Source organism: Physeter macrocephalus, chromosome 9 (assembly GCF_002837175.3).
Source record: "Physeter macrocephalus isolate SW-GA chromosome 9, ASM283717v5, whole genome shotgun sequence".
NCBI lineage: Eukaryota > Metazoa > Chordata > Mammalia > Artiodactyla > Physeteridae > Physeter > Physeter macrocephalus.
In genome coordinates, this window is record NC_041222.1 from 29428545 (window position 1) to 29455669 (window position 27125).

The 27125-nt window shown below is 37.4% G+C and overlaps 1 protein-coding gene across 3 annotated transcripts in view; it reads right to left on the reverse strand.

Annotated features, from left to right (window-relative positions):
• UNC13B (unc-13 homolog B) overlaps positions 1-27125 on the reverse strand; it is a 242061-nt gene that overhangs the window by 164871 nt on the left and 50065 nt on the right. For all 3 annotated transcript variants that reach the window (XM_007111577.3, XM_028493840.1, XM_028493841.2), the window contains exons 2-5: positions 8827-8856; positions 5954-6053; positions 1963-2080; positions 758-881 (exon numbers count right to left, since the gene is read on the reverse strand). In XM_007111577.3, the coding sequence (XP_007111639.1) occupies positions 758-881; positions 1963-2080; positions 5954-6053; positions 8827-8856 (372 nt within the window). The remainder of the gene's footprint in view (positions 1-757; positions 882-1962; positions 2081-5953; positions 6054-8826; positions 8857-27125) is intronic.

Here is a 27125-nt window from a genome sequence, read left to right on the forward strand (position 1 = left end):
CCTGCAGCATGCGAGATCTTCCCGGACCGGGGCACGAACCCGTGTCCCCTGCATCGGCAGGCGGACTCTCAACCACTGTGCCACCAGGGAAGCCCGGGGCTACTCTTCATTGTGGTGCATGGGCTACTCATTGCAGTGGCTTCTCTTGTTGCGGAGTACAGGCTCTAGGCACCCGGGCTTCAGTAGTTGTGGCTCGTGGGCTCTAGAGCACAGGCTCAGTAGTTGCAGTGCACAGGCTTAGTTGCTCCACAGCACATGGGATCTTCCCGGACCAGGGCTAGAACCCTGTCCCCTGCGTTGGCAAGTGGATTCTTAACCACTGAGCCACCAGGGAAGCCCTTTTTGTGTGATTTTTTAAATTACTTTGTAAATTACTATTCTATTTATTAGTGCTACTTCAATGCTTAAATTGACAAATCACAAGGTATATATTCACTTCAAGGCAATAAATGTTAAAATATTATCAAAAGAATAAATCATTGATATTCTCTGACAAGCAGGTATTTTATTATAATAAATAGTTATAAGAAACTAAATGACTTGAAAAGAATGATTTCAGTGTGGATTCTTTGATGAGCACCATTCTAGAGTCTACTTTGCACATTCCTGAGCCAGGTGTTATAGGGAATGGAGTGGAAGACAGAATGCCCTGAAAGGAGATGGCTGACAAAAGACACAGTAAGAAAACAACTAACAAGCAATTTCAAACAATGTGGTAAAAAGTATTAAATGGTTTTTTAAATCTAATCAGACTTACCAAAAGGCAACTCAAATCTTGTATCCAGCAAAATTTTATGGGGAGTTGGGTTTTTAGTTCCACAGATCTCATCATCTTTCATTAATGTCTCTGCCTCCAACGTGGACCATTCCCCAGGCCCTTCCTAGAAAAGAGATCTAAGATTAAACTTCACTCTTTCATGACTCCCCTCTTGGTTAAACGGCCAGGTCTTTTTCTCTCATTTTCCTTGTCAGAGAGCTTCTGAGGGCCATTCACATATCCTAATGAGGCAAACACATCAGAGTCACCACCTGACTCTGCTGTATGTGGCTTCTGTTCTCCCTCTTTGGTGGGAGAGCAGCTTTCACTGTGCTCAGCTTTCTGTCAGCCCACCGAGGATAGAATTTCCAGAGCGGTAAAACTCAAAAACAAAGCATCTCCATGGATCAATATTTAATATGTACAATTCTTAATGACTATGTCACTTAATGTGTCACTATTTCTAATCACTAAAGAGCTAGTAACATTGCTAGTTAAGTTGACCTGAACTGGGGCCACAGTGAAAATATTCAAAGTGAGTGTCATAGGGAAATGATGCTGAGTTATGTTCTAATCTGGTAAAGTGGACAGGAAATTCAGTCTTAAAAATAGTGTATTAAGACAACTGTGAATACCAATTGCCAATTAAACTCTGTTAGGGTTATACGTGAAAGAAGGAAAACTGAAATCAGGTCCCTGGGATAGGTGACTCAAAGAGCTGGCTGAGGAAGTTTAATGGGACTCCTCTCAGAACAGTGTCTTAGAGGGAATGCAGAAGTCACAGGTATCCTAGATCTCTCTCTCTCTCTCTCTCTCTCTCTCTCTCTCTCTCTCTCTCTCTCTCTCTCTCTCTCCCCCCACCCCTGTCTCCCCCTCCCTCACACTCCCTTCCTTCACCCTGCTGATCCCACCCACCCCACCACCACCACACACACACAGAGTACTCAGAAGGGGCTATCTACCTGATAAGGCTAAATAGGTACTCTGGCACCTCTGAGTTCAGTCACAGTGCAGAGGGAAGGCCAGACTTAAATAAAATCCCCTGAACCTCTGGGTGACATTAGGAATAAGCTGGTTTTATGTCCTCTAATTAGAAAGGGGGCAGAGAAATCTGAGATATATGGATGAACATTAGCTGAATGGAGCTAGGATGTGGAGAAGCAAGGGCTAGAACCCTACTTCAAATGGGCAATGCACTGACTGACCTCATCTGACTGACGAATAGTCTTCAGTGCAATCCACACAGTCCCCACCATGGTGTCCCATATCAGTCCTTTGTTCCATACTTCCACACTTAGACCCAGGTCCAGGCGACTAATCTCACTGAAGGAAAGAAGAAAGCCCTTTTTTAGAAAACCAGGTAATATGAAAGAAACATCTACATCTCCTGTTTTGCTAAACCTTGAGTATGCCCTGATCAGGATCCTGTCATCAGGGAAAAAGCAAAATGTCCCTGATGCTGCAACCACTCTTTAGGTTCCTAGAAACCTATGTAGGGTATGCACAGAAAAATGCCTCTGTCAGTCTGTCCCCTCTCCTTTGGAGCTACAATCATGGTTAGACTAATACAGTTTCACAAGAACAATGAAGCCAAGCAATGAGGGCATTACTGCCAGGAGTGTCTGCCTACAATCTCCAAACTTAAGCAACAGTTTTATATGTTTTATTGTAATACTAGCACTGTCTTCAACTTATACCTCTGGATACAGGGAACTATAAGGAAAAAGCAAGGCTTCTTTATAACAAATATGAAAGGGAATCCAAGCAAAAGTAAAAGGGTCCATGAGAAGATCTAAGTTTGATGGGAACATGTGGTCAGAGGCAGGTGAGGGACACTGGAGTGTGCTAGTTCATTATCAGTTAAAGCAGGTACTGTCACTTATAAACAAAATGATCACAGGATAATGATAAACACAATGATTTTCCTGTAATAATAACTAGGAAAAATTATTTAAAAAGAAATTATTCCAGGGAGCCAGGTGACCACTAAGCAAAAGCAGTGTCATACATGGAAGAATATCAGCTTGGAAGGGCTAACTCAAAAATAATTATGGACTTAAGGTGAAACAAGCGAACATTTATGTTAAGGCTAAAAACATTCTCCAGAAAGCTCTTATGGAAACACAAGGTTATTTGAGCGGAAATGCAAGAAAGATGAGAAAAGGCCAATTCCAGCAGGAAAAGCAAAAAGGTATTCTCAGGAAAACAACAGCTATTCATCACATGTAGAAGTTTCAAGTTTGTGCTTTAGAGACTTGGCTTCCCTTTTGTACTATTAAGATACATGTTCTCAGATTCACTAGTTTGGGATGTGGCCTTATAGCCATAAAATTCATATCAAGTGTGTTGAAAACAAGTGAAGCAAAGCAAATTTGCCCCTTTTACATAACTACAGCAGAATAGAAAAGTACTGAGTTCATTTTTTTCATCTATGTTCCCTGGCATATACAATTCATATGGCTTGGTACATTGGGGAAGACACACAATATAGGACCTAGCTCCTATCTCTAAAAACTTCCAAGCTATCTGGAGAGCTGTTCAAAACCAAAAAGTAGGTGACCAAACCCAGCCACTATGTTAGGGCATTCACAGTGGGGAAACTGAGCTTTTGGCACACTGTTTCATTCAGCCTAATTAGTTGATTAGCCTTGGAAAAATATATGTAACAACCCCAAATCTTCTGAATCTGGAAAAGAAAAATTGCTTGGGGATCCATATACAATATTCCCAAAGCAAGTCCTAAATAGCGTCTCAAGCCAATAGCTAAAAGAAATAGCCAGAGGTCTTTACAGCTTGACTTGGACAGATAAAGAAGAAAATCTGTTCTCAGGGAACTCTGGGGAATAAAGCCCAAACAATGAGGATATCTTCTGTGAGAAGTCTCTTATCTACATCTGCTCAGATGGCCCAACTAAGAGAAGTCTGAGAGCTCTGTTTATGCCTCATCCCCAGAGCTCTGGAGAAGTTCCTGTTCTGTTTACTCAATCAACAGTATATGTGCCCACATGTATACAAGATTCTGAGCTAGGCAAATTCACAGTAAGTGAAGATGCCCTCCTTGCCCCTCAGAAATGAACAATCTAGTCCTGGAAATAAGACAAAGAAATACTAAAGATAAATGAGAAGTACCAAAATAGTATTAGATACTACCACATAATACATTAGGGAGAAAAAAAAAAGGAGAAAGGGGAACAAGTGACCAGCAATGGAGTTACCAGTGACAGAAGAGCAGGATAGGAGGAATAAGGAATAGGAGCAGTAAGGTGGATAATGTAGCTAATAAAACCTGTGTATAGAAGGAGAGAGGACAAAATTCACACAGCATCTCAAGGTGGAAGACAAAAAAAGTCACACATATCACAGTAGGGTTGAAAGAGTAAGTGCTATGGGAAATTGGAAAATAAACAAGTAAGAATAAAGCTACTATGCTGATGAGAGACTGCAGAAGATTGATATGTTTCACATTCTGGGAACAGTTATAACAGCAAGTGATTATTAGAGCCAACTGGAAATCAAAAGAAAGCAGGATTTCTAAGTTTATATACCACAGCCAGAACTGTGGTATGGCTAACAGGGAAGAGACTTGAAAAAACTGTTCATAGTTTACACGAGTGAAGAAAGAAACAAACGGTCTCACTCTGACATCAATATAACAGATAGGAATAAATCAGGTTCATAATCTTGAGAGAGAGGCAACCAGTGAGAAATTTGACACCACTAGCCTCTTCTTGAAGCCCCAGTTCTTCAGCTTCCAGGACACTACTATCTCGTTTCTCCTTCTTGCTCTCTGTTCACTCCTTCCTAGTTCTCTCTGTCCCCTCTTTAAATGCTGGTGCTCTCCAGGCTCTACCCCAGGCCCTTTTCTCACCCAACACACTCTTCCTAAGCTTTCTCATCTATGCCTATGGCTTCAACTGACCAAAATATTTCTCCAACCCAGGCTTCCATGAGTACCAGGTTCAAGTTTCTAACTTATCTTCCGTAACTTTCTTCTTACCTGTCCTATAAGAACTTCAAATATAAGCTTGTTCATAACTGATATATTATTATCTCCTATCCTAATAAGTAGCACACCACTCACCCAATCATCCAAGACAAGTCTTGGTTCTACCTCCTTAACATCTTCTATCCATCCTTTTCTATCTATCCTTCTGTTACTGTCTTAGCCCAAACCCTCATAATCTTAACCTTTAACTATTATAATAAAGTTTCCTAAATGGTACTATAAGCAGCAATATATTAAAAGCCCAGAGGATCGGAATGTTTCCCCATAAAAAGAGTCATCCTATGTCTGAGATGGACTATAAAACTCGCAAAGCAATTTCACTTCAATCACAAATTTCACTGCAATTTTAATACATTTTCTTGGTTGACCCCCTTGTGCCCACCTTCCCAAAAAATAAGCATAACGTTGTAAGCGAGAGTAGACCTTTACAGATGAGGAAACTGACACTCAGAGAAGCTAAGTGATTTGGTCAGCCCTTCAAAATGATATTGTACATTTTTCTTCCCTTTCCTAGAGCAGAAAAAAAAAAAATTGCTGAAATTTAAGAGGAAAAAACGAAATAGCAAGTTTTTAAAGCCAGAGCTTACAATCATAATATACTAAATTTTGTGTCCTATGCAAGCAATTCTACTAATATTTACTCATTTTTATTAATTAGATGAAGGTAGAACATTTTACTCCATAAAGCAAAAGGATTATAAGCACAGACATCCTCATCTTCGAAAGCAGGTGACTTGGAAACACAAACACAGTCCTCACATGCATAACCACATTCCTTCAAGAAGCCTTCTGAGAATCAAAGAAAGATTAAGTTAGGTTTAATATCATGCTCAGTATGTTATACTATACCTAATTCTGACCACTAGGAAAATCTGACTAGGTAGTGTTTTCACCCATGTAAACTGAGCGTTTATTCAAATTCATAATTCGTCTCTGAAAATAGATTACAAATCGGGAGACAATAAAACTGCAGATGTACTTTACCTACCACACACCTCACTTGTTCCTTTCTCTAGTTTTCAAAAAGAATATTTAACATGCTATTAAAATGTGTTTTTAAATATTTAACATATTTTATAAGTCTTAGATGTACACAAAATCTTCAGCCTCTACTTGTTTAATCCAATGTGATTACCTTGGAAATATTGTCAAATATTGTAGGCATGCTGCTGCTGCTGCAAAGTACTTACAACATAAAATCTTGTTCCCAGGAAGGTTGATCGCCACGGACTGCTACAGTTGTGCTCTTCACATTTTGCACTTTCAGGGTCACATATGTGTTAAATTTGTCTTTGAAAAAATGCAAAACAAAGATATAATACTTAGTGCTCAGATGGTTATCCAGTCTCACAAAGCCCTTGAAATTAAGTAATGTCCAAATTACAGTATATGTAAGAAAAAAATGGAATTATATATTGTACAATATAGCATCATTCTAAGCAGAGAGGTACAGAAAAATTAGAAAACACACACTATTCTCAAAAGCATAATCTACAATAGTGTTTTTCAAATTTAAGGACTATATTTTGTATTTGACCAGTAGATACACATACACACATATATAAACAAAAACAAAAGCTTTATGAAATGCAAGATGTGATACATTGATATTTTTATTCTAATTTTTAAAATATTAATCATAACTAACTAAATTGACTTTATAGCCCACCTGCAGTTTGAAAAAATAATAATCTAATTGATCTTACAGGAAAGATAAGATATGCAAATTAATAAAATGTATAAAGAAATACGTACCACAGAGAAAGAGAAAAAGTGCTAAAGGAGGGCAGAAGAGGATAGAGTTACCTCTACTTGTTTACAGGGACAAGAATTGAGGAAAAATCCTCATAAAGGAAATGGATTTCAAGCTTGATCTATTCACCCTGGCCTAAAGCACAACTTACATTAAAAATATATATATTATCACGGAGTCGGAAGAAGGAAATTCTCTAACCTGAGAGTATAAATTGAGTACCAAACAAAGGTAGGTGGCCTGTATCTCAAAACTCAGAAATCTGACCTAAGACTTAACACAGCACATTTTGTTACTTCCTTTTATCAGCCATGATGAGGGACACTGAATTGGGAGTTCACTTCTCTATGTAAGAAGTTAATCATAATTTTATAAAATGAAAAAAAAAGACTATCATTTTTGACTCATCAAATTGCCAAAGATTGCTTAAAACAATTACCTATGTTAGAGGTGTGAGAAAATGGGCACTGTCATGCACTTCTAGCAGAAGGTAAATCTTTCTCTTAAGTGTCATAAAAAACTATGTAGTCTTATACCTACAATTATTCTACAATTATACCAAAGATATATGAGGATACAAGCCCACTCACATGAGGGAATTCCCATCCATATTTGGTAGTAGCAATGCAGTATACCCCTAAGCTGTTTTCTATCATAGGATTTTGTACTCCATTCCCCATATCCAACCATAGCTGACCAGACCAAAAGGAGATGCCACCCAAAATCAGCCAGCCAATTCATAAGCTGACCAAAAGCTGAGACCAATATGATTCCCTCTCAAAAGATTTTCAGTAGGGAAAACAAAGAAATAGTAACAATTGATTGGTGCTGAAGCTTGAAGGAGAGGCATATAAATTCTATTGGAGCAGCCACTATGGGGTGTGTGCAAGACAGGTAAGCATAAAAAGCCTGCTGGAAGAGAAAGGAGAGCAGGAAAGCTTCTCAGAAAGAAGAGAAGCCCTAACCCAGAGCCACTGGAGAGAGCAGTAGAAACTGCTTTAGTTCCTGTTGCACCCAGATTTGGTTTTTCAGATTTTCTTGGGTTCCCAATCGTGTTTTTGCCCCCATAATCCACAGTACCCTCCTTTTGCCCCCAGAAGGAACTAGAGTAAGTCTTTATAACTAACTTGACATTCAGTTAAGAAAATGTGTATTAAAATAAGGAGATACCATTTTCACCTTCAGATGAGCAAAGATTAAAAAGTTTCATATTATCTAATGTTGATAAGGATTTGGGAAAATAGACACCCATATACTTTTGGTCTGAGTATAAGCTAGCAAAATTTTTCAGAAATGCAATTTGGCAGCAGCTACCAAATTTGTTTAAAATACATACCTTTGGCCCAACAATTCTCTACTTATAGACTCTAGCATACAGATACATTTTCAAAAGCAGGCAATGACAAATGCACAAGAACATTTACTGCTTATAATAGCAAAAAAATTGAAATGACCTGAATATTCAATAAGGGACCTAGGGTACAACAAAATTCTGTACACTTTTTTTTTTACAGTAGGTTCTTGTTGGTTATCCGTTTTAAATATAGCAGTGTGTGTATAACACTTTGAAAGAAAGAACCAGATATATGCATACACACATATACACAAGAAAACACTTTCATGATATGTTGTTGGAAAAAAAGCAGGTTGCACAAAGACATGTGTAGTTGATCCATTACTGTATACATGCACATACACAGTAAAACTCTGAAAAGGTATATAAAAGCCTCAAAATAGTTACTTCTGAGAAGCAGAACTGAGTTGGCCAAGAGATAAGGAGACTAACTTTTCATCAGATTGATATAGGTTTCTTTAATGTTTTATGACAGCACTGGTTTTTTTCAACTTTTTGAAGTGTAACTGGCAATTAAAAATTGTATATATTTAAGGTGTACAACTTGATGATTTTATATATGTATACAATGTGAAATAATCACCACAGTCAAGCTAATTCACATTCCTCACCACCTCATAATTAGCACTTTCTCTGTGTGTGTGTGTGTGTGTGTGTGTGTGTGTTGAGAACACTTAAGACCTACCCTCTTAGCAAATTTCAAGTATACAATACTTGTTAACCATAGACACATTGTTGTACATTAGCTCTCCAGAAATAATTCATTTTGCATAACTTAAACTTTGTACCCCGTTGACCAATCTCTTCCCATATTGATTTTTAATTAATTTAATGAACTTAGTGAATTTAACTAATTTAATCAATGAATCAAATGAAATTAATGATTTTTTGAAAGAATGCTTTTAAACCACAGCAAGTATGGGGAGAGGAACATAATAATTAAAGGCTGGCCTTACCTGGTGAACCCTGGAATTTGGCTCTTTTAACTGCAAGAGAGAAAAAGAGGACACTGTGAAGAATTCTTGCAAATTAATTTATTTAACCAGCATTTATTGAGTAACTACTATGTGCCAAGACTAGACTTAGGACTAGATTTTTAAGTCTAAGTCATTAGAGAAAAGAAGCTGGGACTTCTGATCAAAGCTTGAATACAGAATTAGAAGGGCCCATAAAAGTCATCCAATCTAATCTCATACTCCATGCAGAAATCTCTTACAGCTTCCTGATAAAGAGGTAGAGGGAACTAAATTACTCCTACGGCACCCAATGTCATGTCAGATAACTTTCTAAGGTTTAAATTATTTATGTTCCTTATTTAAAACCCATCATAGGAACTCCCTCATTCCACTCATGCCAAAAGAAGACCTTAACAGGCCAGATCTGGACAACAGGTTTTAAACAAGAGTGAGAAGTAACTTCTTTCTGGGAATAAGCAGTTATCAAGAAGAGTTCCTGTCCAAATAAAAGGTATCCAAACTGGAAGAGAAGAGGTAAAATTGTCATTATATGCAGATGACATGATACTAAATATATACTGAAAACCCTAAAGACTCCACACAGAAACTACTAGAACTGATAAATGAATTCAGCAGGGCAGCAGGATACAAGATTAACATACAGAAACTGGTTGCATTTCTTTACACTAACAATCAATAACAGAAAAGGAAAGTAAAAAAACAATCCCTTTTAAAATCACATCAAAAAATACTTAAGAATAAACCTCACCAAGGAGGTGAAAGACTTATACACCAAGAACTATAAAACATTTATAAAGGAAATTGAAGAAGATTTAAAGAAATGGAAAGATATCCCATGCTTTTGGATTGGAAGAATTAATATTGTTAAAATGGCCATACTACCCAAAACAATCTACAGATTTAATGCAATCCCTATCAAATTACCTGTGACCATTTTCACAGAACTAGAACAAATAATCCTAACATTTATATGGAATCACAAAACACCCAGAAATGCCAAAGCAATACTGAGGAAAAAGAACAAAGCAGGAAGCATAACCCTCCCAGACTTCAGACAATATTACAAAGTTACAGTAATCAAAATGGCGAAAGAAACCATAAATAAAATGAAAAGACAACCTGCAGACTGGGAGAAAATATTTGCAAATAATACAACCAACAAGGGTTTAATTTCCAAAATATACAAACAGCTCATACAACTCAGTTACAAAAAAACAAACAACACAATCAAAAAATGGGCAGAAGACCTAAAGAGACATGTCTCCAAAGAAGACATACAGATAGCCAATAGCCACATGAAAAGATGCTGAACATCGCTAGTTATTAGAGAAATGCAAATCAAAACTACAATGAGGTATCACCTCACACCAGTCAGAATGGCCATCATTAAAAAGTCTACAAATAACAAATGCTGGAGAGGGCATGGAGAAAAGGAAACCCTCCTACACTGTTGATGGGAATGTAATGGTGCAGCCACTATGGAAAACAGTATGGAAGCTCCTCAAAAAACTAAAAATAGAATTGCCATATGATCCAGCAATCCCACTCCTGGGCATATATCCAGACAAAACTATAATTCAAAAAGATAACATGTACTCATATGTTCATAGCAGCACTATTCACAATAGCCAAGACATAGAAGCAACCTAAATGTCCATCGACAGATGAACAGATAAAGAAGATGTGGTATATGTATACAACTTATATATACAACTCAGACATAAGAAAATGAAATAATGCCATTTGCAGCAACATGGATGGGCCTAGAGATTATCGTACTAAGTGAAGTCAGAAAGAGAAAGACAAATACCATATGATATCACTTATATATGGAATACAAAATATGACACTAATGAACTTATTTATGAAACAGAAACAGACTTACAGATATAGAGAACAGACTTGTGGTTGCCAAGGGGGGAGGTGGTGGGGGGGATAAATTGGGAGTTTGCAATTAACAGAAGCAAACTATTATATAGAGAACGGATAAACAACAAGGTCCTACTACATAGCACAGGAAACTATGTTCAATATCTTGTGATAAACCATAATGGAAAAGAATGTATATGTACATATAACTGAATCACTTTGCTGTACAGCAGAAATTAACACAACATTGTAAATCAACTATACTTCAATAAAATAAATTTTTTTTAAAAAAGAGAAAGAGAGAGAGAGAATTCCAATCCAAATGATCACAAAGAGCTTGGTTTCCAAAACGTCAGTGAAGAACTGCAGAATCCCACATGCCAGCTCTTAGGAAAGCTCAAAGACCACACAGGCAGGAAAACTGCTAAATTCCAGAAAGCACGAACTATCTTTCTGTCCATGAAGATTAAGCCTAAGTGCCACAGGGGGAAAAAAAGATAAAAGGAAATCCCAAGACACAAGGCTTGAAAAGGATACTCAGAGTACAGACCTGCCATTATCCTTGTCCTGCATTACAACTGAAAGCTTCACCTCAGCTGACATCCAAGCCCTGGTTTTTCCAAGAGATGGGTAATCCAGCACCTTTTACAAGGCCTTCTCCATTTTCTTAGTGCTAAAATCTCTCTCTTTTTTTTTGGCTGCATTGGGTTTTCATTGTTGCGCGCGGGCGTTCTCTAGTTGCAGCGAGTGAGGGCTACTCTTCATTGCAGTGCACGGGCTTCTCATTGTGGTGGCTTCTCTTGCTGCGGAGCATGGGCTCTAGGCGCGCGGGCTTCAATAGTTGCAGCACGCGGGCTCAGTAGATGCAGCACGCAGCCCTAGGGCGTGTGGTCTTCAGTAGTCGTGGCACATGGGCTCAGTAGTTGTGGCTCGTGGGCTCTAGAGCACAGGCTCAGTAGTTGTGGCGCAAGGGCTTAGTTGCTCCACGGCATGTAGGATCTTCCCAAACCAGGGCTTGAACCCTTGTCCCCTGAATTGGCAGGCGGATTCTTAACCACTGTGCCACCAGGGAAGTCTAAAATCTCTTTTCATTGAATCAAAGTATGTCTCATACTGGACTGCCCCTTTTAGTCTTGTGTCAATTTCTCTTCCCAATTATTCTTCAATTTCATCTAATTCAAGACTTACTGTAAAAGCTACAGTAATAAAGACAGTGTGGCAGTGGCATAAAAATAGACACAGACCAATGGAATAAAATAGAAATATATATATAAATATAGTATAAAATATACTATGTAATTATATAAATTATAATAAAGTAATATATATTATCCTTACCTCGTGCCATATGCAAAATTTAACTTGAAATGAATCATTTATAGAACTAAATGTAAGAGCTAAAACTATAAAACATCTAGAAGAAAACAGGAGAAAATCTTACTGGCCTTGGGTGATTAGGCAAAGATTTCTTAAACTGGATACAAAAAGCATGAAGTTTAAAAGAAAAAAATTGATAAACTAGACTTCTTCAGAAGTTAAAACATGTATTCCTCAAAAGACTCTGTTAAAAAGTTATAGACCAAGAGGAAATATTTGCAAAATGTATCTGATAAGACTGATAAAGGACTATAAAAAAATTTCAAAACTCAATATTAAGAAAGCAAAGAACACACATTTTTAAAATTGGACAAAAGATTTGAACAGAGACTTCACCCAAAAAAGATACACAGGTGGCAAATAAGCACATGACAAGAAGCTCAATATCATTATTCATCAAGGAAATGTTAATTTAAAACATAATGAGGGGGCTTCCCTGATGGCGCAGTGGTTGCGCGTCCGCCTGCCGATGCAGGGGAACCGGGTTCGCGCCCCAGTCTGGGAGGATCCCGCGTGCCGCGGAGCGGCTGGGCCCGTGGGCCATGGCCGCTGAGCCTGCACGTCCGGAGCCTGTGCTCCGCAACGGGAGAGGCCACAGCAGAGGGAGGCCCGCATACCACAAAAAAATAAATAAATAAAAATTTAAAAAAAAAACATAATGAGATAGCACTATACACCCACTAGATGATCTAAAATTTACAAATCTGACAAAACCAAGTGTTAATGAGGATGTGGACCAACTAGAACTCTCATATATTGCTGATGAGAATACAAAATGAAACAATCATTTTGGGAAACAGCTTAGAAGTTTCTTACAAAGTTAAACATATTTATCATATATTCCAGCAATTAGTCTTCTAAGTATTTACCCCAGAGGAATGAAAATTTATGCCCACACAAATACTTGTACATGAATGTTCATAAGAACATTATTCATAATAGCCAAAAACCTAGGAAGAACCCAAATGTCCTGATAAACAAATTGTGGCATATCTATACAATAGCATACTACTCAGCAGTACAAATAAAAGAGTTACTGATACACACAACAAAAAAATGAATCTGAGAAGCAAATTTTGCTAAGTGAAAGAAGCTAGATACAAGACTACATGCTGTATGACTCCATTTACATAACATGCTAGAAAAAGCAAAACCATAATAAAAAGTACAGTAGTACAAAGAAACACAAGGAAACATTTTGGGGAGATGGAACTGTCTGTATCTCAACTATGGTCGTGTTTACATGACTATATTTATTGGTCAAAGATCAAAACTCCTAGCAGCAATCCCACACTTAGGAATTTACTCTATAGATAGATTCCATAGGTACAGAAAGAAGTTTATACCAGTTAATAAGTTGAAGCAATGTTTATAATAGCAAAAGATTAGGGGATTGATTAAATGTTAAATTATCTAAATGTGACAAGCAAAGCTTTAGAATTTTCAGAAGAAAATATAAGGGAATGAATATCTCTGTATGATGGGTGAATGGATGGATGGATAGATATACAAGTTTTAGAATAAAAATCATGAAAGGAAAAACTGCATAACAACTTTGAGAGTGATTATATCTTGGGAGAGAAGTGATTGAGACTGTAAAGGATGCTTCAACTTTATCCATAATATACTATTTTTTTAACCTTAACTAATATGAAAAACATTAACATGTTAAATCTAGGTGGTGAGTACATGAGTATGTAATATATTATTCTCTATACTTTTTTGTTTTAAAAAATTTTTATTCTTGCATATGACATGGTCCTCTATGTTGAGCAGATGATATGATCATTTATGTAGAAAATCTAAGAGAATCAACCAAAAAGCTTCTGGAACTAAATAAGCAATCATGGCATGGTTGCAAAATACAAGGTTACTGTACAAAAGTCAATCACTTTCCTATATACCAACAATGAACAAGTGAAATTTGAAGTTAAAAACACATTACCATTTATATAAATCTACCAAATATGTATAAGATCTCTATGAAGAAAACTACAAAACTGATGAAAGCTATCAAAGAATGAAATAGATATTCCATGTTCATGGATAGGAAGACTCAATATTGTCAAGATGTCAGTTCTTCTCAACTTTATCTTTAAGTTCAATGCAATCCTAATCAACATCCTAGCAAGTTACTTTATGGATACAGACAAACTGATTCTAAAGTTTATATGGAGAGGATAAAGACCCAGAACAGCCAACTCAATACTGAAGTAAAAGAACAAAGTTGGAGGACTGACACTAACCAACTTTAAGACTTACTGTAGGGCTTCCCTGGTGGCGCAGTGGTTGCGCGTCCGCCTGCCGATGCGGGGGAACCGGGTTCGCGCCCCGGTCTGGGAGGATCCCACATGCCGCGGAGCGGCTGGGCCCGTGAGCCATGGCCGCTGAGCCTGCGCGTCCGGAGCCTGTGCTCCGCAACGGGAGAGGCCACAGCAGAGGAAGGCCCGCATACCACAAAAAAAAAAAAAAAAAAAGACTTACTGTAAAGTTAATAGTAATCAAGACATTATAGTATTAGGAAAAGAACAGACAAACAGATCAATGGAACAGAACAGAGAGCTAGAAATAGACCCATGTAAAGGTAGTCAACTGATCTTTGACAAAGAAGCAAAGGCAATACAATGGTGGTAGCAATGATAGTCTTTTCAATAAATGGAGCTAGAAGAAATGGACATTTACACGTAAAAAAAATGAATCTAGACAAAGACCTTCACAAAAACTAACTCCAAATGAATCACAGGCCTAAATGTAAAACATAAAACTATAAAACTCCTAGAAAATAACGTAGGAGAAAACAGATGACCTAGGGCATGTGATGGTTTTTTAGATACAAGAGGAATAATTCATGAAAGAAATAACTGATAAGCTGGACTTCATTATAATTAAAAACTTCTGTGAAAGACAATGTCAAGAGAATGAGGAAACAAGCCACATACTGGAAGAAATATTTGCAAAAGACACATCTGATAAAGGACTGTTATCCAAAATATACAGAGAACTCTTAAAACTCAACAGTAAGACAACACACAGCCTGATTTTAAAATGGGCAAAAGACTTTAACAGACACCTTACCAAAGAAGATACAATGATGGCAAGTAACCATAAGAAAAGAAGTTCAACATCATGTCATTAGGGAATTATAGATTAAAACAACTATGTATAAAATGGTGTTAAACAAGAAGGAAAAACTGCATTAAATGGATGAGGTGGCTATTTGTCCTTTGGGCTCCCTAGTACCAAAATACTCTTCCTCCTCTGAAGAAATCCCGAGAGAGGGGAAGCAGAACCCTACGACTCACTGCAAAAGCCAAAGGCAAAAGACCTAGGTGTAGCAATCACATGTTCCCAACTTGAATCTTGAGGGACTGAAACGAAGTTGCAGAGCTGGTTAGAGAAAGTTGCAGAGAAGTTGGGATTCCAGAAGAGCATGAATGTCCAAGGCAGTGGAGTTCTAAAGGACAACAGTTTACATCCAGTAATGTGAGAACACCAAAATGGACCATTCTTGTTCTTGGATATTGGGGTTTTATGTCAATTTTCCTTTTTATCTCCATTTTACAGGTAAGAAGAAATTTGAGCTCAGAGAGGTTCTGTGGCTGGGTCGCATTAAGAATCAACTGGGAACATCCCATGGATTAAATAATGGCACTAGATAAAGGATTCAGGTCGTCTGACTCTAAGTCTAGTTCTTTCCATTTCACCAGAATGCCACCATGGAGGCAGCTGGAGGAGGAGAAGAAAAAGAAAAACACATAGTCACTACCCTAAGGAAGGTGAGAGAGACAGCAAAAACAATGCAAGCACACGGAGGAAAAGAGCTAATCATATAATTCACTGTCAACTTAGAAATCAAAATGTAATGTTAAGATAAAATGTGCCAAAGAGAAAGGACAGATGAGTAAGGTTGGGATTAATAACCAAAGCCATTATCAAATAGATAGAAGTAGAACTGGGATTAAGGAAATGGATAAAACATAGATAGGCAAAGAGAAGAAGGAACAACATGAGAAAAAGGCACAGAGCAGTATTTCAGTCCAATGAGAGGCAAAACCCATTAGCCCCACAAAATCTCTAAGAGTTTTAGTGCCAGGTCCTGGGGGCTAGTCAGGCAAAAGGCTAAAACAAGGGAATTGTGGTATCCTAAATCCAGAACTTTTCCTATTTAATTTCTTCAAGAGTAAATCTTTCTAAATCTTCTGCTTTGGAAAGACAGCATAAGGGAGGACAGAGGATACCAGGAGAGTCCAGAAATGAAGTAGATACATTTTGTTCCTTTTCAGTTTTTCCCAGACATAGCCCATCTTTTTTATCATCACCTACTCCTCAACGAGACTGCACCAATATGCCTTCCCTCCCATCACTGTGTTACAATAAAGTCTTAACCTTTAAAATTACAGACTCCTTTGATAATTTAACAAAAGCTACACACCTGCTCTCCAGAAAAATGCAGGTACATCCACAAAACACTGTGCATATCAAGGGGAAATTCATGCAGGTTAAGATCATCTGCTAATAAAAATGCTTTTATTACCAATGTTGTTCTCATTAAATTTGTTTTATTAGTTATTTTCCTATTTTATATCTACAAAAATCTGCTTTTATTAATTTGTCTTAGGTTTATTTGCTCTATTTAAAAGGACTAGTTACATGGTGTTTGCTCAATAAGTATCTCTTTGGAATTGGATGTAATCATTGCTAATTCAGGGTCTTCTCTAGCCCTTGAATAATAAACATAGGCCCTTGAGAGAAATCATAGTTAGAGGAAAATGTTTTTCTAAGTATTTGTCATTATGAAGATACACCATCTAAAAACTGTTTTCCAATATTTCAATGATAACTTTTAAAAAGCTACATTAAGCCCATGGGAGTGGAGCCAAAGATGCAGCTGCTAATGACTAGGAACAAGGAGGTCTTGATTCTATACTTGGCTCTGACACTTCATTATGTGGGCCCTTAGACAAAAAGCATAACTATCTTAGGCCTCAAGGTTTTCAGATAGAAATGAATTCTGTCTGTTCTGGAAAATGAAGATTTTTGTCAATCCAGTTTCTGCAAAATAAGGGGAAGAGGAGGTAAAAGAAATGACGTGAAAGGACACTGAAACATAAAATATTCCAGTTACCATTTTAAAATTAACTGTTTTTATAAATTACAATGTTTTGATGATCATATTACATGCACCCGATTTTAGTAAAATTCCAGCACAATTCACTTTTAAAGAAACATCAAATTGTGCTTGGTGTTACTTGCAAAATAAAATCCTCAGAATCCTGGTGGCCTAGTTTTACCAATTTATTCTGAATTTGGATATTAATACCTAGAGAGTAACAAAGACTGCTTCAGCTGTCACTACTTTAACCTTAGAATACTGTACTAAATTTGACATCCATTTTATTTTTCTTTACTTGTCATAATGTGTGCACATTTAAATATCAAGTACTCTATAACTATAATGTTATTTTTAAAATCTTGATACCCGGTAAGGCAAGAAATGCCTGCCTAGTTCATCAGTGCCTTGACTACTCTTTTTTTCTGCATCAGTTGAAATAATAAGGTTTTTTTCTCTTTGATTTTTTAATGTGGCTATTACATACATGGGTTTTCAGATGATAACAAAATCTTTTTAAGTTTTAGAATCAGATTGGCAAATTCCCAAAAATTAATGTTGTGACTCTGATCAGAACTACATTTAAATCTACAAATGAAGAGACTGTATGTTTTTAAAATATTTAGGTTTCTTATACTTGAAAATAGCATGTCTCCCCATTTATTTACTCCTTTAATATCTTGTTTTATAATTTTCCACAAAATGGTCCCGTACATCTTTTGTTAGATTTCTCTATGGCACTCTTTTTTGCTATTATAAATGGTATTTTTATTGCATAGAAATACAGCTGACTTTTGAAAATTGATCTTGTATCTAATAATTCTGCTAAACTCAATTCTATTATTTATGCCTTGATTCTCCAGTCCCCTATGTAGAAAATGATATTATCTAAAATTATATATTTTTCTCTCTTTTTAAACCTAAAATATTTTGTTTGTCTGATATTATTGCATGGGCTAGGCCTACCAATAAACTTTTGAATGTAAATAATGATACCTGGCATCCTTGATGTTTTTCTGATTTTAAAGGGAACATTTTTAAGGTTTCAGTATTGAATATGATATTTGCTATAGGTTTTTCAACTTTTTATTTTGAAATAATTATAGATTTGCAACAGACAGTTGCAAAAATCATACAGAGAGGTCCCATATAACCTTCATCCAGTTCCCCCTCGTAGTTAAATCTTACATAACAAAACCAGGAAAGTGACATTGGTACAATGTGTATGGTTCTATGCCATTTATCAAACGTGTAGATCCATGTAAGAACAACTGCAATCAAGATATAGAACTACTCCATCACCACAAAGATCTTTGTGCTACCACTTTAGAGTTATACCTACCACCTCCCCTCAATATCCCTAATCCCGGGTAACCACTAATTTGTTCTTCATCTCAATAATTTTGTCATTTTGAGAATGCTATATAAACAGATTCACACAAAATGTGATCTCTTGAGATTGTTTTTTTCCCACTCAGCATAAGGCCCTTGAGGTGCATCCACGTTGCATGTATCAATCATATAATTGGGTTATGCTTTTATATCTGCTCTACCAAGCTCTGTCTTTTAATTGGTATGTAGACTATTTATATTGTATGTAATTTTTTAAGTGTTAGGGCTTAAGTCTGCTATTTTGTGGGGGGGGTTTGTTCTCAGCTTTTTTTTTCTGTTTTCTTTTTCCTGCCTTCCTGTAGGTTACTTGAACATTTTTCAAGAACTGTATTTTGCTAATCATCAGGGAAACACAAATCAAAACCACAATGAGATATCACCTCACACCTGTTAGAATGGCTATTGTCAAAACAACAAGAAACCACAAGTGTGGGTGAGGATGTGGAGAAAAGGGAACACTCATGCACTACTGATGGGAATGTAAATTGGTGCAGCCACTGTGGAAAACAGTATGGAGGTTCCTCAAAAACTTAAAAATAGAGATCTTTGTGCTACCACTTTAGAGTTATACCTACCACCTCCCCTCAATATCCCTAATCCCGGGTAACCACTAATTTGTTCTTCATCTCAATAATTTTGTCATTTTGAGAATGCTATATAAACAGATTCACACAAAATGTGATCTCTTGAGATTGTTTTTTTCCCACTCAGCATAAGGCCCTTGAGGTGCATCCACGTTGCATGTATCAATCATATAATTGGGTTATGCTTTTATATCTGCTCTACCAAGCTCTGTCTTTTAATTGGTATGTAGACTATTTATATTGTATGTAATTTTTTAAGTGTTAGGGCTTAAGTCTGCTATTTTGTGGGGGGGGTTTGTTCTCAGCTTTTTTTTTCTGTTTTCTTTTTCCTGCCTTCCTGTAGGTTACTTGAACATTTTTCAAGAACTGTATTTTGCTAATCATCAGGGAAACACAAATCAAAACCACAATGAGATATCACCTCACACCTGTTAGAATGGCTATTGTCAAAACAACAAGAAACCACAAGTGTGGGTGAGGATGTGGAGAAAAGGGAACACTCATGCACTACTGATGGGAATGTAAATTGGTGCAGCCACTGTGGAAAACAGTATGGAGGTTCCTCAAAAACTTAAAAATAGAACTACCATATGATCCAGCAATTCCACTTCTGGGTATTTATCCAAGGAAAACAAAAACACTAATTTGACAAGATATATGCACCACTATATTTATTGCAGCACTATTTACAATAGCAAACATATGGAAACAACCTAAGTGTCTATCGATGGATGAATAAAGAAGATGTGGTGTGTGTATACACACACACACACACAATGGAATACTACTCAGTCATAAGAATAATAAAATCTTGCCATTTGCGACATGGATGGACCTTGAAGATGTTATGCTAAGTGAAATAAGTCAGAGAAAGACAAATACATATGATTTCACTTATATGTGGAACATAAAAAGCAAAAGAAATGAACAAACAAAACAAAACCTCAGATACAGGCAACAGAATGGCGGTTGGGGAGGCAAAAAATGTATGAAGGGGGTCAAGAGGTACAAACTTCCCATCATAAAATAAATAAGTCATAAGATGTGATGTACAGCATGATTACTATAGTCAATAACATTGTAGTATATATTTGAAAGTTGCCAAAAGAGTAAATCTTAAAAGGTCTCATCACAAGAAAAAAATATTTTTTACAACTTTGGATGGTGATGGATGGTAACTACACTTACTGTGGTGATCATATTGCAATGTATACAAATATCATGTTGTACACCTGAAACTAATATGTTATATATCAATTATACTTCAATTTTTTAAAAAAGAACTGCAAATTGATTTATCTACAGTATTTTTAGTGTATCACTTTGTATAGCTTTTTAATGGTTACTCGAGGTATTACACTTTACATATATAACTTATCACAGTCTATAGAGGTCAGCATTTTACCAGTTCAAGGAAGTACAGAAGCCATCTCTCTTTAAGTCCCTTTTACTCTTTCTCCATTTATAATATAACCAACTTAAGTATTTCCTCTACAAAGATGAGAGCCACTAGGACAGTACTTCAATTGTCAAACATAATTTAGAAGCTCAAGGAAAGGAAAGTCTACTGTATTTACCCATATTTTTTCTCTTTCCATTATTCTTTCTGATGTTCCATGATTTCTTCTTCCATCATTTCCTTTCTGTTCCAAGAACTTCCTTAAGTCCTTCTTTTTTAAAATTTTGTTACGTTTACTTTACATAAATAAATAAATAAATAAAAGACTTAAGTAGCAAGTATTTATTGAGCAGTCATCTCTGACAGGCCTGAGCCTCGGGGTCAGTGATATCACTGCCCTCTGCAGGTTGTCCTGAGACTAAAGGAGATGATTCCTGGGAAGCCCTCCCTACAGCCTGGCATATTCACCAGGCTCAGCAAGAAAATGTGAGCACTTCCACGGTGGCTGTCATCATCATCTTTGAAGTCAGCCTTTTTGATGGCTGCAGGGATGTTCATTACCTGATCTATTAGTAACAGGTGTTCCTGTTTCCCTCCCAATCTAGTCTCTATAGCTGCCTGAATGACCCTATTAAAAACTATCCAATGGGCTTCCCTGGTGGCGCAGTGGTTGAGAGTCCACCTGCCGATGCAGGGGACACGGGTTCGTGCGCCGGTCCGGGAGGATCCCACATGCCACGGAGCGGCTGGGCCCGTGGGCCATGGCCGCTGAGCCTGCACATCCGGAGCCTGTGCTCCGCAATGGGAGAGGCCACAACAGTGAGAGGCCCGCGCACGGCAAAAAAAAAAAAAAAAACTATCCAAAACACATCATTCCTCTGCTCAAAACCTTGCAAAAGCTCCTGTTCCACTCAGAGTAAAGCCAAAGTCTTTACAGCCGTGTAAGGCCCAACCTGATCTGTACCACTACTTCCTCCCAACACTCTGACCTCATGTCCTACCAGTCTCCCCTGACCAGTCTCTTCCACCACACAGGCCTCCTAGCTCTTTCCCTCCTGGCTCTGGCCCTCCCTCCTAGCTTTTCCACATGCTGGAAATACTCTTCCTCCAGATAGCCACATGGCTCACTCCCTTGCCCCCTTCATGGCTTTGCCCCCATTTCACTCCTCGATTTGTTCCAGTGGCATTTCTATCTAATGTCACCCCCCCATGCCCCTGCTCTACTTTTTCCTCATAGCATTCACCACTCTCTAACGTAACTATTAAATTCATTTATTCTTCATCTGTACTTCCATCTCATGCCCTACTAGAATGTACATTCCAAAAGAAACAGGGATCTTCCTGTCTTGTTCTCTGTTGTGTCCCAAGAACCTAAAATAGTGCATCGCATTACAGTAGGCATTCAATATATGATTTGGGGACAAAAAAATCAATGATTTTTTTTCATAAAAAAAAGGTTCAATTCCCTACTGTTGAGTCATTATCAGCTTTTTTCGACTAATATCCGTCATTGATTTAGCGCCCACCTGGGGCCAGGCACATGAGCTCTGCACACGCTCTGAGGTCCCCCTCAGTCCTCTCAGCCACCCTCTGTAACAGAGACCTCTTTGTAGAAACGTTTGGGGAGGCTCGGGAACCTGCCGCATCTTTGGCCTGTAGCGTCTGCAGCCCAAGCAGTAGGTACCCTTAAGCCATTAGGGTAGTCTAGTATTTTTCCTTCATCTAAGAAATACTGATTTCTCCTTTATTCCTGAAAGATATTTTCACTGGGTAAAGAATTTTGAGGTGCTGTCCTTTTCTTTCAGCCTTTGAAAGATGGTGTGTCACTTCCTTCTGGTCTCCATGGTTTCTGATGAGATATCCATGGTCATTCAAATTGTTTTTCTCCTATATTGGTAAGGTCTAATTTCTCTCTTGTTGCTTTCAATATTTTTCTTTGTCCTTAGTGTACAGAAGTTTGATTATGATGTGTCTTGGTGTGGATTACTTTGGGTTTACCTATTTGGAGTCTGCTCAGCTTCTTACATCTGTAGATTTATACCTCTTGCCAAATTTGAGAAACTTTCAGTCATTATTTCTCTGGATACTTTTTTATCTCCATTCTCTTTTTCCTCTCCTGGAATTCTTATGACATGAATGTCAGATCTTTTATTATAATTCCACAGGTCTCTGAGGTTGTCTTCATCTAATTTCTCTCCCCAATCTATTTTCTCTCTTTTGTTCAAACTGGGTAATTTCTATTGTCCCATCTTTGTGTTCACTGAATCTTTGTCCTCTCCATTCTATTAAGCTCATCCATTAAGTTTTTAAATTTTGTTTACTGTATTTTTTTAGTTCTAAAATTAACACTTGGTTCTTCTTTATATCCTTTATTTCTTTGCCAAGAGTTTCCAGCTTTTCATTTATTTAGTTCAGTTACAAATGTGTTCATAATTATTCACTGAAGCATCTTTATGATGGCTGTTTTTAAATCCTTGTTATATAATTCCAACCCTTGTGTCATCTCAGTGTTGGCACCTGTTTTCATTTTTTAATTGGTTTGAGTTTACTTAAAATTGCTGGTATATTTTGGAGAAAAGAATTGGTCAGAACAGCTTAAGAAGCCTGGTAAGTGGAGAACTCATCTTGTTTTATTTAGATTGTTTGCTCCTAACCCTCTCTAGTGAAGTCAACTCTTACCCCAGATGCTCTTTTTTTTTTTTAATTGAAGTATAGTTGATTTACAATGTTGTGTTAGTTTCTGGTGTACAGCAAGGTGATTCGGTTATACATGTGTATGTTTATTTAGATTGTTTGCTCCTAACCCTCTCTAGTGAAGTCAACTCTTACCCCAGATGCTCTTTTTTTTTTTTAATTGAAGTATAGTTGATTTACAATATTGTGTTAGTTTCTGGTGCACAGCAAAGTGATTCAGTTAAATATATATATTCTTTTTCATATTCTTTTTCACTGTAGGTTAGTACAAGATAATGAATATAGTTCTCTGTGCTATACAAGAGGACCTTGTTGCTTATCAGTTTTACATATAGTAGTTTGTATCTGCTAATCCCAAACTCCTCATTTATCCCTCCCTCCTTTTCCCCTTTGGTAACCATAAATTTGTTTTCTATGTCTGTGAGTCTGTTCCTATTTTGTAAATAAGTTCATTTGTATCATATTTCAGATTCCACACATAAGTGATATCACATATTTGTCTTTCTCTGATTTACTTCACTTAGTATGATAATCTCTAGGTCCATCCATGTTGCTGCAAATGGCATTATTTCATGCTTTTTTATGGCTGAGTAATATTGCATTGTGTATATGTACCACACCTTCTTTATCTATTCATCTGTTGATGGACATTTAGGTTGTTTCCATGTCTTGGCTATTGTAAATAGTGCTGCTAGGAACATACGGATGCATGTATCTTTTTTAAAAAATAATTTTTATTGGAGTATGATTGCTTTACAATGTTGTGTTAGTTTCTGCTGCACAGCAAAGTGAATCAGCTATTGCATGTATCTTTTTGAATTATAGTTTTCTCCAGATATATGCCCAGGAGTGGGATTGCAGGATCATATGGCAACTCTATTTTTTTTTTAATTTATTTATTTGGCTGTGCTGGGTCTTAATTGCTGTATGTGGGATCTTCACTGTGGCGTGCAGGATCTTTAGTTGAGGCATGTGGGATCTTTTTAGTTGCAGCATGCAGGATCTTTAGTTGCAGCATGCGAGATACTAGGGTCCCCTGCATTGGGAGCGCAGTCTTATCCACTGGACTACCAGGGAAGTCCCCTGGCAACTCTGTTTTTAGATTTTTAAGGAACCTCCATACTGTTTTCCATAGTGGCTGCACCAATTTACATTCCCACCAGGTTCCCTTTTCTCCACACCCTCTCCAGTATTTGTTATTTTGTAGACTGTTTAATGATGGCCATTCTGACCAGTGTGAGGTGATACCTCACTGTAGTTTTGATTTGCATTTCTCTAATAACTAGCAATGTTAAGCATCTTTTCATGTGGTTATTGGCCATCTGTAGGTCTTCTTTGGAGAAATGTCTCTTTAGGCCTTCTGGCCACTTTTCGATTGTGCGTTTTTTTTTAATTTTATTTATTTATTTTGGTTGTGCCAGGTCTTAGTGGCAGCAGGTGGGCTCCTTAGTTGTGGCTCATGGGCTCCTCAGTTGCGGCTCGGCAGCTCCTTTTTATTTAGTTGCAGCACATGTGCTCCTTAGTTGCGGCTGGTGGGCTCCTTAGTTGTGGCATGCATGTGGGATCTCGTTCCCTGACCAGGGATCAAACCCATGTCCCCTGCATTGGAAGGCAGATTCTTAACCACTGCGCCACCAGGGAAGTCCCATGTTATTTTTTTGTTGTCAAGTTGTATGAGCTGTTTGTATATTTTGGAAATTAAGCCCTTTTCGGTTGCATGGTTTGCAAATATTTTCTCCCATTCTGTAGGTTATCTTTTCATTTTGTTTATGGTTTCCTTTGCCCTGCAAAAGCTTGTAAATTTGATTACATCCCACTTGTTTATTTTTGCTTTTATCTCTATGGCCTTGGGAGACTGACCTAAGAAACCATTGCTATGATTTATGTCAGAGAATGTTTTGCCTGTGTTCTCTTCTAGTTTTATGGCGTCATGTCTTATTCTTAAGTCTTTAAGCCATCTTGAGTTGATTTTTGTGTAGGATGTGAGGGAGTGTTCTAACTTCTTTGATATACATGCGGCTGTCCAACTTTCCCAACTCCAGTTGCCAAAGAGACTGTCTTTTCTCCATTGTATATTCTTGCTTCCTTTGTCAAAGATTAATTGACCGTAGGTGTGTGGGTTTATTTCTGGGCTCTCTGTTCTGTTCCATTGACCCACATGTCTGTTTTTGTGCCAATACCATGCCGTTTTGATTACTGTAGCTTTGTAATATTGTCTGAAGTCTGGGAGGGTTATGCCTCCTGGTTTGTTCTTTTTCCTCAGGATTACTTTGGCAATTCTAAGTCTTTTATGGTTCCACATGAATTTTAGGATTATTTGTTCTAGTTGTCTGAAAAAGGTCATGGGTAATTTGATAGGGATCGCATTAAATCTGCAGATTGCTTTGGGTAGTATGGCCACTTTAACAATATTAATTCTTCCAATCCAAGAGCATGGGATATCTTTCCACTTCTTTGAATCATCTTCAGTTTCCTTTATCAATGTTTTATAGTTCTCAGCATATAAGTCTTTCACCTCCTTGGTAAAGTTTATTCCTAAGTAGTTTATCTGGCAGGTTGCATTTTTATTTATTTATTTTTAAATATTTATTTTATTTATTTATTTTTTGGCTGTGTCGGGTCTTAGTTGCAGCATGCAGGATCTTCGTTGAGGCACATGGTCTCTTTGTTGCAGCACATGGGCTTCTCTCTAGTTGTGGCATGCAGGTTTTTGCTCCTCTAGTTGTGGCGCACAGGCTCCAGGGCATGTGGGCTCTGTAGTTGTGGCTCGCAGGTTCCAGAGTGCATGGGCTCTGCAGTTTGCGGCACGTGGGCTCTCTAGTTGAGGCACATGAGCTCAGTAGTTGTGGCATGCGGGCTTAGTTTCCCTGCAGCATGTGGGAACCTAGTTCCCAGACCAGGGATCGAACCTGTGTCCCCTGCATTGGAAGGCAGATTCTTTACCACTGGACCACCAGGGAAGTCCTCGCAGGTTGCAATTTTAAAAGTTACTGTTTTTTTACATTCCCTTTCTGATATTTCACTGTTGGTGTAAAAGAATGGAAACAATTTCTGAATGTTAATCTTGTATCCTACTACCTTGCTGAATTCGTTTATCAGTTCTAGTAGTTTTTGTGAGGAGTCTGTAGGGTTTTTGATATATAATATCATGTCATCTGCATATAATGACAATTTTACCTCTTGCCTTCCAATCTGGATAACTTTCATTTCTTTTTCTTGTCTGATTGCTGTGTCTAGGCACCTGCTGATTGTCTAACACAAATCAACAAAAATATTACCTTGAAACAATAGTTTCATAATAGTCTAAAGAGTATGAATAGTTAATATGAAAGGGTAGATCTGTTTTAGATTATGCCTCCCTAACAACATTTAACTATATGAATGCCAAAGCATCACTGAATGTTCCAGGCAGGGTATTAGTTGATCTCAAAGTGGATGGATGCCTCATTAAAATGGAAAGCAAACTACAGCCTGAAAGTAATTGGTCTAGAGTTTTACTATGAATAGAGTCTGAAGAAATAAAGCAGCAGGCAGGGGTGACTGCAGGTAGACTCATAGGAAGTATTGCCCCAGAAGGAAAGTGTACAGACTGGAAAAGTAAAACCTTTCTTCTAACCACAGACTTTTAAAATATATAGCTACCTACTGACTGGAAGAGATAACCAGGATGTATTGTCAAGTAAAAATATGATACACTTTGTATAAATATAATTCTACTTTGTGAAAGCAAACCAAAAACCCCATACCATATATAAAAATTAACACAAAAGAGATCAAAGACCTAACTGTAAAAGCTAAAACTGTAAAAACTCTTAGAAAACAACATAGGTGTTAGGGGACTTCCCTGGCGGTC